Genomic DNA, 14,166 nt, shown 5'->3' on the forward strand with positions numbered 1-14,166 from the left:
CCTACAATTGATCAATGCTCAGAGAGCTTATATCCTGATCTGACCGAGTTCTAATCACACCTGCCCCTTTATCGAAGAGTGGAATCTATAACAGTGGTTGTTTGTTATGTTCGCCTGCATCCCCCTGGATTTGCAGCCACTTCACTGCTCTCTCAAACAGCTGAGCATGAAATAAACTACCCCAGCTCAGAGTCGGCTCAACTAGATTTATATTGGTCCCATATTTCTAGCACGCAATGACTACATTACGTTTGTGACTCTACAAAAACTTGTTGGATGAATTTGTGGTTTGTTTTGGTGTTTCAGATTATTTGTGCCCCAATAAAATGAATTAAAGGTCGACCGATTAATCGGAATGGTCGATTAATTAGGGCCGATTCAAGTTCTCATAACAATCGGAAATCGCGTCATTTTGGCGCCGATTTTGCAGATTATTTTTTATACACCTTTATTTAACTAGGCAAGTCAGTTAAGAACACATTCTTATTTCAATGACGCCTAGGAACGGTGAGTTAACTACCTTGTTCAGGGCAGAACGACAGATTTTTACCTTGTCAGCTCAGGGATTCAATCTTGCAACCTTACGGTTAAACTAGTCCAACGCTCTAACCACCTGCCTCACAGGAGACCTGCCTGTTACGCGAATGCAGTAAGAAGCCAAGGTAAGTTGCTAGCTAGCATTAAACTTATCTTATAAAAAACAATCAATCAATCATCACTAGTTATAACTACACATGGTTGATGATATTAAAGTTTTATCTAGCGTGTCCTGCGTTGCATATTAATCGATGCACTGTGCATTCGCGAAAAGGACTGTCGTTGCTCCAACGTGTACCTAACCATAAACATCAATGCCTTTCTTAAAATCAATACACAGAAGTATATATTTTAAACCTGCATATTTAACTAAAAGAAATCCAGGTTAGCAGGCAATATTAACCAGGTGAAATTGTGTCACTTCTCTGCGTTCATTGCACGCAGAGTCAGGGTAAATGCAACAGTTTGGGCCGCCTGGCTCATTGCGAACTAATTTGCCAAAAATTTACGTAATTATGACATAACATTGAAGGTTGTGCAATGTAACAGAATATTTAGACTTATGGTGCCACCCGTTAGATAAAATACGGAACCGTTCCGTATTTCACTGAAAGAATAAACGTTTTGTTTCGAGATGATAGTTTCCGGATTCGACCATATTAATGACCAAAGGCTCGTATTTCTGTGTGTTATTTACGCTATAATTAAGTCTATGATTTGAAAGAGCAGTCTGACTGAGCGATGGTAGGCACCAGCAGGCTCGTAAGCATTCATTCAAACAGCACTTTTCGTGCGTTTTGCCAGAAGCTCTTCGCAATGCTTCAACATTGCACTGTTTATGACTTCAAGCCTATCAACTCCCGAGATTAGGCTGGTGTAACCGATGTGAAAAGGCTACTAGTTAGCAGGTACGCGCTAATAGCGTTTCAAACGTCACTCGCTCTGAGACTTTGAGTAGTTGTCCCCTTGCTCTGCATGGGTAACGCTGCTTCGAGGGTGGCTGTTGTCGATGTGTTCCTGGTTCGAGCCCAGTAGCGCGAGGAGAGGGATGGAAGCTATACTGTACACTGCAATACCTGGGAATATTGAAGACTCATGTTAAAAGGAACCACCAGCTTTCATATGTTCTCATGTCTGAGCAAGGAACTTAAACATTAGCTTTCTTACATGGCACATATTGCACTTTACCTTTTTCTCCTATTGGTTTCTACCCAAAGCTACAAAGAAAATGTTGTGATCTACACTGAACAAAAATATAAACGCAATATGTAAAGTGTTGGTCCCATGTTTCACTGTGACGGGGATCTGTACACAATTCTGAAAATGKCCCAGTTCTTTCATGGCCTGCATACTCTCCAGTYATATCACCAATTGAGCATGTGTGGGATACTCTGGATCGACGTCTTYGACCGCGTGTTCCAGTTCCCGCCAATATCCAGCAACATGGCATAGCCATTGAAGAGGAGTGGGACAACATTCCACAGGCCACAATCAACAGCCTGATTTAACATTATGCAAAGGARATGTTGCACTGCATGAGGCAAATGGTGGTCAAACCAGATACTGACTGGTTTTCTGATCCACACCCCTACCTTTTTTTTAAGGTATCTGTGACTAACAGATGCATATCTGTATTCCTAGTCATGTGAAATCCAGATTAGGGCCTAATGARTTTATTTAAATTGACTGATTTCCTTATATGAACTGTAAACCAGTAACGTCTATTAAATTGTTGCATGTCGCATTTATATTTTTGTTCAGTATATCAGTATATTTAATGAACACAAGAGACCAGCAAACTGGATAAAATAGTCTGGTGGTATAGAAGGAACAGCGTCATCTAGTGTTCAAAACGCGGTACTTTTACACATTGTAAATAATGCAAGCAACTTATATTACACATTTCTCTGAACGCGCGGGGGGGGGGATTCACAGGGAATACATTACATAGCATGGAGAAGCAATATTCCAAGCCTCATACTACTCAAATAGAGAACTGATACTGCATACTGGTTGTTGGGGTCAATTAGTGTAGGGGTCCGTGGTTGACTTTTGCGAATTTTTTGGGATTCCTCATGAGTTACTCATTTGTAGAAAGAAGTTTGTTCCAAATCGGATGTAGGTTACTATATTTATTGAATATTATCTGAATTCTATAAATTTAAATGGCCAATTTGGGTGCAATCAATTAGCTTAATTTAAACAAAATAATTTTTCAGGAATGGCAGTTTCTAACTGCAGAAACAATTTCAGAACAATCTGAGATGGTGGGTGTCATGGCTTGCTGAAATGACATTGAACGACTCAACACACACGTTCAGGGAGTGGTCAATCCCAGACAGACATGCAACATATTTCATGAGTTCGATGTGGCACAGGCTTGGTAAAGATGGAGTGGTTCTAGTTTTTTGGCCCCTGGCACCTTGACCTGGTTACGACGAGACTCCAGTCCCCCCCCCCCAAAAAAAATGGCACTTATTCTAAGTCTGTCAGATTCACTCCAGTCTGCTAGACAAGCATCATCGGCCGCTGTCGCAGATCGAAAGTGGGTTAGCACAAGCTGTGCACTGGGACAAACATTGGCTGTGCTTATTCTGCTTCTTTTTTTTTTTTCAAGGTGTACCTCCCAGCCAACAATCTATCTAGTCACCAAATGTGTGCCCAGTTGACCTGTCTCATCATTCCAGTGAGATGATTAATTTCCTTCATCCCTGATGTAAGATCAGTTCAGAGTTGTCTCTACGGTGGACTTACTTGCACAGTTGCTTTCTGCAATTCATTTGCTTCTCGAGGTAATTCATTGTCCTACATTGGGCTGGGACTGTGTGTTGCCTGGTRTACTTTGGCAGAGTTGCATGAGGCTCAGTGTACAACCCCTGCATCTYAATAACCAAGTGTCCTCCACACACACTAATGGCATGATGGCTTGAGTCCCTTCCTGGTGCTTTACTACAGTTACTTTTCGTTTTTTCTCTCTTTTGCAATGCCGCTCTTGTTAAAGTGTTTTGGTCTGAAATACATTTTACATCCCTTCATGGGATAAACTGGTGAAATAAAGGTGCAATTAAAACAGCACTGCACATATAATTTTGTCAAGTCTGCCTGTGTATCTCTCTTAGTGTTTGTGTGTGTTATGTCCACTTAGTGTGTGTGTGTGCATTCCCATATGTGCACATATATTTGTGAATGTCTCAAACCTGGCCTAGGAGTCTCATATTCAGCATCTCTACAAAACTGTGTGTATCTGTGTGTGTGTGTGTGTGTGTGGTGGGGGGGGGGGCATCCCGAGCATCTGCTGTTGTGTCTGGAAATGCTTTAGAGACACCCCAAGCAGCAATTGAAATTTGCTCCGAGATGTTAAGCTACGCCTGAGAGCTCAAAATATAGAGAGGCGGAGATTTTAAAGAGCAACAATTCCGGTTTTGTTTGTCTAAATTTCCTCCCGACTAGATCACAACCATATTTCCACTAGACCTGTTTTCCGACAGCTCTTGTCCGGACTCGCCGTTCATTCTATCAAATCTACCTTGACTCTTCCATGTGTGCCCCTGTTGTTTGGGTTGAAATAATTACTATAACTTGATTTTGATTAAAGCACAGTCGGCTTTGTTTATTGAACAGTTGCTTCCCCCAAGACGTGTTCAAACAAAGACTCCAGGAAGGTTTCCCATTACTTTGGGCCTTCTCCTCACCCTCTCTCACTCCCACCCCTTAACCCACCAGACATGTGTGAACACACAGACACACACACACACTCACAAACACCCTTGAATTTCACCAAAGCTCCAGTTCTAAACTGGGTGGGTGGTACATGGTTTGCTTGTGGTTTAAATTTGCTCTGCTAAATACAATAAAACCAGTCTCAGAATTGTCACTGAACAGTCTTYACTTAGTGTTAGCATCAGTGCTAATGGTTACACCATGTTAGCAAAAGCGAATAACTCGCTTACTCACCTCCTGYTTTTCACCACCCATTGCTATCAAACTGTGTTTAACTAAAAGTTCCTTGCGTTTAGGCTGAGCCTAGTCCACTTAGCATTAGCATCTAGTGCTATCTTTTTAACATATAAGGTAAAGCTAATAATTCACTTAGCTCCCCCTTCCCTCTTTTTTCCCCACCCGTATCAATAGTGTGAGTGTCCCGATCTAAAGTTCCCACACTTGTTGGTTGTGGCTGTATGACCGTGGCTCCAAAGTCAATGAAAAGGGGTTGCTTTGTTCCCCCCCCCCCTTCTGTCTCACTATTGCTCCCCACTGTCTCGGTCTCTCCCTGCTCTGCCCTTCTCAGTGACTCTGCGCAATGCAGACCTGCCCTGTTTGCTCCGAGCACTGCACCCCCTCCAACCCAGCCTTTTTAATGGAAATTGGCAAGCAAATGTTGTGCACCTCTGACCTACAACCTGCCGCCGGCACAGACACAAACACACACACACAGACACAAGCGCACACACCCATCCTGCCTGCCCATGTGAGCAGACAGTTTTACAGACTGATATATCCCCCTTTCCTTACACACACATCCACCCCACACCCTGCTATCTGGCCACTCCCAAATTCCCTAGACTAACAGTGTGTCGAGTCAGTAACAGGGAGGGAGAGACAGATGAGTGTGGAGTGCTAACCCTTCCCCCACCCCCCCTCGTCCCGCTGTCTGTCTGCGTGCTTAGAGCTGTCTGGTTCAGCAGTGACCGCGAATGCCCCGGCCGGACACTGAGCAAGGGAGGGGAAAAAGAGATTGGGGGGGGGTGCAGGGTTGTCTTCCTTCTTTGACAGGGGACTCCCTTGACCCCCCTCACCTTCCCCATTTGGGGGCGAGTGAGTATCTCCACAGGCTGTATTGTCTAGAGAGAGAGAGAGAGAGAGCGGCTGGGGTGCTGTTGCTCTCGAGCTCGAACACACACATACACACACAAACAAAATCAGCAACCCTTTTTGCACTAACCTTTTTGACTCATCACATATGCTGCTGCTACTGTTTATCTGTCACTTTATTCCTAGTCATGTACATATCTACCTCAATTACCTGGTACCCTGTATATTTAGCCAAGTTATTGTTACTCGTGTATTTATTATTACTTTTCTATTATTTYTCTCTGCATTGTTGGGAAGGGCCTGTAAGTCAGCACGTGTCTACATTAGAACTGCTGTAGCCTAATGGTTTGATTGTTCACCAGGAATGGTCTAACAGTTAAAATCCAGACCTTTTTTKAMGGGAATAAACCACACACAAAGGGACCGTTTTCTGGACACATATTATCGTAAAAGAGCGACAAACTGATTCACTTTCATGGAGGACTGGCTTGAATTCTGAGGATGACCACAAAATGTATTTTGTTCATGAGCCAAATCTATTGGTTTCTACCCAAAGCTACAAAGAAAATGTTGTGATCTACACTGAACAAAAATATAAACGCAATATGTAAAGTGTTGGTCCCATGTTTCATGAGCTGAAATAGAAAGTCCCAGAAATGTTCCATACGCACAAACRGCTCTCAAATGTTATTTACATTCCTGTTAGTGAGCATTTCGCCTTTGCCAAGATAATCCATCCACCTGACAAGTGTGACATACCAAGAAGCTGATTAAACAGCATGATCATTACACAGGTGCACCTTGTGCTGGGGACAATAAAAGGCCACTCATTTGTGTTGTTTTGTCACACAACACAATGACACAGATCTCAAGTTTTGAGTGAGCCCTCCCCTGAACATCCTCCATGTCAGCTGGCATGTGTGTGCGCACACAGGCCTAGTTTTGGGGAATGATAAATCATTTATTTAACCCTTGTTTTACCAGGTAAGTTGACTGAGAACACATTCTCATTTACAGCAACGACCTGGAGAATAGTTACAGGGGAGAGGAGGGGGGATGAATGAGCCAATTGTAAACTGGGGATGACTAGGTAACCATGATGGTATGAGGGCCAGATTGGGGATATAGCCAGGACACCAGGATTAATACCCCTACTCTTACGATAAGTGCCATGGGATCTTTAGTGACCACAGAGAGTCAGGACACCTGTCTCCAGTCCACCTGCTGCTGCTCCAGTTTCAACTGTTCTGCTTGCGGCTATGGAACCCTGACCTGTTCACCGGACGTGCTACCTTGTCCCGTACCTGCTGTTTTCGACTCTCTATATTGCACCTGCTGTCTCAAACTCTGAATGATCGGCTATGAAAAGCCAACTGACATTTACTCCTGAGGTGCTGACCTGTTGCACCCTCTACAACTACTGTGATGATTATTATTTGACCCTGCTGGTCATCTATGAACGTTTGAACATCTTGGCCATGTACTGTTATAATCTCCACCCGRCACAGCCAGAAGAGGACTGGCCATCCCTCAGAGCCTGGTTCCTCTCGGTTTCCTCCTAGGTTCCTGCCTTTCTAGGGAGTTTTTTCCTAGCCACCGTGCTTCTACATCTGCATTGCTTGCTGTTTGGGGTTTTAGGCTGGGTTTYTGTATAGCACTTTGTGACATCGGTGGATGTAAAAAGGGCTTTATAAATACATTTGATTGCTTGATTAACGCCCCATCCGAAAGACGGCACCCAACACAGGGCAATGTTCCCAATCATTGCCCTGGGCCATTGGGAAAGGGTACCTCATCCTGGCCCTCCAACACCACTTCCAGCAGCATCTGGTCTCCAATCCAGGGACCGACCAGGACCAACCCTGCTTGGCTTCAGAAGCAAGCCAGCAGTGGAATGCAGGGTGGTGTGCTGCTTGGCATTATGAGCATCTCTTGAACGGTTAACAGTGTGTGTATCTGTTTGTGTGCATGTGTTTAAATTTAGCCCTGGCTTTAGTTATTGCTGCTGTTGTTTCCCTTTTTCCGGACCACTGCAAAGTCTCCTCATTGCGCAGTTTTTTCCACAATCTGTTCCTAGGGATTTATTCTGGAAGCTTTGTTGGAAAAGCTTTGGTAAACTTCTCTGTTCGGTCTGGCAGCAACCGCTCAGAGGCCATTTTCTCCTCAACCCCGACTATCCCTTTTTGAACGTTTCCATTTGCATTCCTTAAGATAAGCCATTTCAGGAGCATRAAGGCTTGCTTTTCTCAGAACAACATTCCTCTCCTCTCTTGCAATGCTTTGTCTATTAAAAATACCCAGAGAAGCTAGATAGAAGATGGACTACTTGAATAAAGTGCATTCATGTCTATAATTAAAAAGGCTGTTAATAGCAATACAAAAAAATACTTCTCACAAGACACAATGTTGGTGGTGGACAATGTAGCGGCTTTCATTTGTTTCTATGATAGCCTATGATATAGGTTAGGCCTAGTATATGATGTAGGCCTACCTTATGATATATGGTACTCAATAACATCATGATCCTGGTAGTGGTGTGAATGTTTAACCGTTAAAACAATTAAAGAAATAGGGATCCTTAACATGAATTAAAATCACCCATATTATTTTCCATGTAATARTTGAACTAGACGATAGGCTAGAAACAGGGGTGCCAGGAGAAGTGGGTATAYWCAMATTTTTCAAACRGCCCTGTGTGGAAAACCRGGAAACCCATGGGGCGGCGCACAATCGGCCCAGCGTCGTCCGGGTTAGGGGAGGGCTTGGCCGGCAGGGATGTCCTTGTCCCATCGCGCTCTAGCGACTCCTGTGACGGGCCGGGCGCATGCATGCTGTCACGGTCGCCAGGTGTACGGTGTTTCCTCCGACACATTGGTGTGGCTGGCTTCCGGGTTAAGCGGGCATTGTGTCAAGAAGCAGTGCGGCTTTGTTGGGTTATGTTTCGGAGGACACATGGCTCTCAACCTTCGCCTCTCCCGAGTCCGTACGGGAGTTGCAGCGTTGMGACAAGACTGTAACTACCAATTGGATACCACGAAATTGGGGAGAAAAAGGAGTAAAAATAAAAAACTATCACAGGTTTCAGTTTTTTTTATACGCATCAGAGGGGATTAAGAAGTGAGTAGATGCAATGCCCACTGAAATAAAAGTGKGTATACAGAGTATACCTGCGTATATAGCCTCCATTACACGACTAGCTATAAAGGCCTGGGAAAAGTTCTGTAATTTAAAAGGTACTCTCAGCGATATAAAGTAGATGCAGAAAGTATACAGCGTAGTTTGTCAATTTCCGCAACAACTAAGAGTGTTGAAGCGCAAGSCTCAACTTCTCTACTGTTTTGGTACCTGGCTACCATGCTGTCAACAGTGTGAAGCGAACCTGTGCACATGAGCAGATACAGGGTGTGACCGTGTGATAGCGTTGCATCTCGCTCATCTCAATATCCTAGCCTATTCATTGATGATAGGCACTGCTTTACTGAAGTTACAAGACATTGAAAGAAGAAACAAGAAATTGTGAGACAGCTTTTGAGTCGATTCCTAAGATTCAGTATTATTGGAACGGAGCAGACTGTCCTTCCGAAAACACAATCAAACTTGCATCTTTCATTGTTAGCGAGGGACAGCGAGAGAGGGGGGGCACAGTAGGTCGGCACCAGGCAGACAGAGTCAGAAGCGTGCACTCGGCGTATCTATTTGCAATAATACTGAATCTTAGGAGTCGATTCCGCTCTTGACACTCAGAAATGGGAGTCAGCACCGGGAGTCGAGGAATCAATTATTTTGTAGTATACTCTCTACYACTATGTCATCGTTGTTAAGTTCGGAAAAAGAGGCCTGTATGGCAATACAATAGAGAGTGATGTGCCCAGCTACGCAGTCCTACCACCCTCTCTGCCTGCCTGGCACACACTGGCCCCACTACGTCGCCCTGCTGCTAGCCCTGCCATCTGTGTGGAGCCTCATCCCTGTGTGTGCATGCTGGTGTGTCCATGCCCCCGGGCACCATGTCAAGGAATAAGGCTGTGCGCCAGCTGACAGGGCCRTTCCAGACAGTGGGTTTGCATAGTCGCTGGCACAGGCCACTGGCCATATATTAACCCTGATGCTTTAGTAGAGAGACCCTAGCAACAACACTGTTTGTTTGTGGGAGCCGGGGTTAGGGTTGGGGTGTGTTTTGGTTTTATGAGCGTGAATTTACCTTAAGTCAATATTGAGGAATGAGGCCAAGGAACGAGGACTTCTCATAACATACATTCGAATTATCCTTCGGTTTGTGTATTTTAGGCCGTGAATAAATGTKGCATGTGTATATACAGTACCAGTCAAAAGTTTGGACACACCTACTCATTCAAGGGTTTTTCTTTATTTTGACTATTTTCTACATTGTAGAATAATAGTGACGATTTTCAAAACTATGAAATAACACATATGGAGTCATGTAGTAACCAAAAAAACGAAATATGTTTTATATTTGAGATTCTTCAAAGTAGCCACCCTTTGCCTTGATGACAGCTTTGCACGCTCTTGGCATTCTCTCAACCAGCTTCATGAGGTAGTCACCCRGAATGCATTTCAATCAACAGGTGTGGCTTGTTCAAAGTTAATTTGTGGAATTGTAGAAAATAGTAAAAATAAAGAAAAATCCTTGAATGAGTAGATATGTCCAAACTTTTKACTTAAATGTATAAACATTTATGAATGTGCTTTGCCATAGTAATTCTGGTAATTCTGTCTTTCTCTCCCTCTTTCTGTCTCGCTCCATCATTATTCTCTTCATCTCTGACCCATCTGTCTTTCTCTGGATTGTGCCACCACTCCCCCTCTCCTCTTCCTTTGGAAAACATTTTTTTTTGCACCCCATTGTTCGGAGCAGTAGGGGACAATCATTTGTTGTGTGTGTGTGTGTCGAGTAATGTGTGTGAGAAAGTGGGGACAAGGCTGCAGACCTTTGCGGGCCGCAGTGTGTGTCGTTCTGCTCAGTGAGCACACAGGTTGGGGCTCTCRCCGAAGTTGAGGTATTAGGGGTAACACGATGCAGCCGGTCTCAGGGGGTCCCCACCACCACCATAACTGCGTACAAACTCAATGTAGCGGTGAGTTGTGCATTAATCGTTACTATCTTGGATTTTAATATTTGTCTATCTTGGATTTTAATCATTGGGTAAAATCTGTAGGAGTTCGTTTTTTCTCTTCATGCATTAGTTTTTTCCCCCCCCAAGTTAAAAGTCCAATGCGATGAGTTATTGAGCTTGTTTTCTARACTATCTTGAATTTGAGTTTCTTTGCCAATTGTGTGGTTGTCTGTGTATAACTAGTGTGATAAAAGCCTGTGTTGTATGAGGATGGCAAAGTCTCCTTTAATGCTGCTGCAGGTCAGACATGGTTGTGTAATAGTCACTGGTAAGACTTCTGGAATGTTGGAACAAACTATTATCAAGTCTCTCTAGCCTGCGAGAGCATTTCAGTATCTGGGTTATGAGCACACTGCATAGCTTGGTCTCTTTGTTGTTTTGACTAGAATAGGTTAGGGGCAAATCCATGACAACAGAATTGCACTGAGACTCAGCTTTTCCACTTTAATGTATACAAAACAAAAAACATTGTTGTCAAAGTTTAACAAACTATGCAACTCTATGCACAATAACTACTTTGAAGAAATGACACGGTACATTTCACAAAAAYACATTTACTGGAAGAACAGTGCAGATGCAAAGTTTGGTAATAGAATTACGGTAAAATCTCCCTCCGTTTATGCGACCATGTTTTCCAAAAACTCTTAAATACTGTTAAATATCTTCTCAAAATGAAGATTCAAAGATGTCTGTAGAAAGGAGGTATGAGCTGAACATAACAGTATGCCAGTGGAAGGAAGGAAGGAAGGAAGGAAGAACAGTAGCAGGTGACCCAACTCTGATTTCCCATTGTAGCCAATTCAATTGCAGTAATTCTGTTAGATTTGTTGGTCATTCTGTTATGGATTTGGTAACAGAGTTATGAGTTTTAATCACTTAAATAATGTTTTACTGATTCCTTGTTACTTCTGTGAACTTTTGTTATCCTTTCTCCTCATGGGGATAGACATTAGAAAATATCTTTAACATACAGTGCCTTCAGAAAGTATTCACACCCCTTGACTTTTTCCACATTTTGTTGTGTTATAGCCTGAATTTAAAATGGGTTTAAATTGAGATGTCACTGGCCTACACGCAATACCCCATGTCAGTGGAATTATGTTTTTTATATTTTGACAAATTAATTAAAATTGAAAAGTTGAAATGTCTTGAGTCAATTAGTATTCAACCCYGAGCCTAAATGCGTTCAGGAGTAAAAATGTGCTTAATGATGCACTACGCCTTTTTCTAATTGCTAAAATTCAAATAGTTTGCCTAATTTCAGTTTGTGACAAAACAAGTAAGTATAGTGTAGAGAATCATTGTACCATCTAAACCATTGTGAAATATATTTTCCATAACCAAGCTGGTGTACAAAACCGAAAGTATAAGATGCAAAAATGATACTTAAGAACAAGAAACATAGAAATAACACACACAGAACAGATCTACTACTTCTGAGACTTGCTTTAAATGAGAATGACAGATCTATAACTCACCTTTCTACGTGAATTTGGTCGGGTTGCCAAAAAAGTTACATTGCAGCTTTAACAAGTCACATAATAAGTTGCATGGACTCACTCTGTGTGCAATAATAGTGTTTAACATTATTTTTGAATGACTACCTCAACAACAACAAAACGCATTGAATATGTGGTGAAGTGATTAATTACACTTTGGATGATGTATCAATACACCCAGTCACTACAAGGATGCAGGCGTCCTTCCTAACTCAGATGCCAGAGAGGAAGGAAACCGCTCAGGGATTTCACTATGAGGCCAATGGTGACTTTAAAACAGTTAGAGATGAATGACTGTGATAGGAGAAAACTGAGGATTGATCACCAACATTGTAGTTATCCACAATACTAACCTAAATGACCAAGTGAAAAGGAGGCCTGTACAGAATAAAAAGTATTCCAAAACAAGCATCCTGTTTGCAATAAGGCACTAAAGTAAAACTGCAAATAATGTGGCAATGAAATGAACTTAATGTCCTGAATACAAAAGCGTTATGTTTGGGGCAAAATTAACACATCACTGAGTACCACTCTTCATATTTTTAAGCATGGTGGTGGCTGCATCATSTTATGGGTATGCTTGCCATCGGCAAGGACAAGGGAGTTTTTGTGGGATTAAAAGAAACAGAATAGAGCTAAGCACAGGCACAATCCTAGAGGAAACCTGGTTCAGTCTGCTTTCAACAGACACTCGGAGACAAATTCGCCTTTCAGCAGGACAATAACCTAAAACACAAGGCCAAATATACACTGGAGATGCTCTTACCCAAGACAACGTTGAATGTTCCTGAGTGGCCTAATTACAGTTTTTACTTAAATYAGCTTGAAAATCTATGGTAAGACTTGAAAATGGTGGTCCAGCAATGAACAACCAACTTTGACAGAGCTTGAAGAATTTTCTGAATAATAATGTGCAAATATTGTACAATCCAGATGTGAAAAGTTGTTCTAGATTTACCCAGAAAGACTCACAGCTGTAATCATTGCCAAAGGTGATTCTAACGTTTTGACTCAGGAGTGTGAATACTTATGTTAAAGAGATATTTCTGTTTTTCATTTTTATACATTTTTTACCTTGTAATTATGGGGTATTGTGTKTAGATGGGTGATGGAGAAAAAAATCTATTTAATCCATGTTGAATTCAAGCTGTAACACAACACAATGTGGAATAAGTCGAGGGTCATGAATAGTTTCTGAAGGCACTGTATGTGGGTTTTTGGTAACAGAATTACAAGGTACAAGGCAATGTTGCTTAAACTTACAGAAGGCAAATAATTTCTCAAACTAAATATAAGTGGTGATATTAGCTGGCAGGGGTCTTTACTTCAACATTATTGTGTTTTGATGAATTGTAATACCTATTTTCTGGTAGGTGTTTTCTAAGAAGCTTTTTCAATCTGTTTGAACAAAAATCAAAGCCATTAGTTATTACCTAATTTTTAAGACGGATAATGGTTGAAATTTGTATCTATGCCTTCATTTCCCCAAAATATAGACTCAGCTTTATTTTGTCACATAATTTGATATGYTCCTATGAATTTCATATGTTGGTGCTTTTACATGGAAACGACCTTAGGCTGTTTCACAGAGGAAGCTACTATGTTAGCTTATGCTTTGCTTATCTGCTCAGTTAGACTGTCTGTGTTTAGTTTGAGTTGTTGCTTGGGGCAAAAGTCCCTGCTGGTTTTTTGTATGTAGGGCTGTCCGTGAACTTTCTCTCTCTCTCTCTCTGACTGTTGAAGTGTGAGAAGAACACAAAGTATGTCTGAGTTAGAAAGTGTGTGTGTGTGTGTGTGTGCGTGTGCGTGCGGAGTCCTGCGTGCGTGCGGAGTCCTGCATTTGTATGTCTCTGTCTGCTTCTGGGTCTGTTTGTGTGCTCCGTCTGCCAGGGTCACGTGGGGGGAGGGGAAGGTCAGGCTGTCCTGCCCTGTCTCCAAACAAAGATTGCTCTGTCTACCTCGACACTGTTGTGAACTCTTCTGGGAAAAGAGCTCCCGTCGTCTCGGAATCAATAGAGCCTCTGAGCTGACCAATAACTCTACTCATTTTACTACACGCGCACACGTGGTGCGCTATGGTGATAATATTCAAACATGTCATAAGACTGGAAGCAGCCAGTCATGATGACAGTATAAGTTGTCATATCACTGACATCATACCTGTCATAATACTTGATGTCTTG

General features: G+C 42.4%; 1 protein-coding gene across 2 annotated transcripts in view; it reads left to right on the forward strand.

The window, feature by feature from the left end:
* Positions 1-14,166, forward strand: part of pmepa1 (prostate transmembrane protein, androgen induced 1) — a 101,394-nt gene that overhangs the window by 52,247 nt on the left and 34,981 nt on the right. Inside the window, exon 1 of one of the 2 annotated variants that reach the window (XM_023984022.3) lies at positions 10,282-10,445. The exons of the other annotated variant lie outside the window; for it this stretch is intronic. Within the exon in view, the coding sequence (XP_023839790.1) occupies positions 10,385-10,445 (61 nt within the window). The 5' untranslated portion in view covers positions 10,282-10,384. Of the gene's footprint in view, positions 1-10,281; positions 10,446-14,166 lie in introns of those variants that run through there. 2 annotated transcript variants of the gene reach the window in all.

Source organism: Salvelinus sp. IW2-2015, linkage group LG1 (assembly GCF_002910315.2).
Source record: "Salvelinus sp. IW2-2015 linkage group LG1, ASM291031v2, whole genome shotgun sequence".
NCBI classification, from domain to species: Eukaryota; Metazoa; Chordata; class Actinopteri; order Salmoniformes; family Salmonidae; genus Salvelinus; species Salvelinus sp. IW2-2015.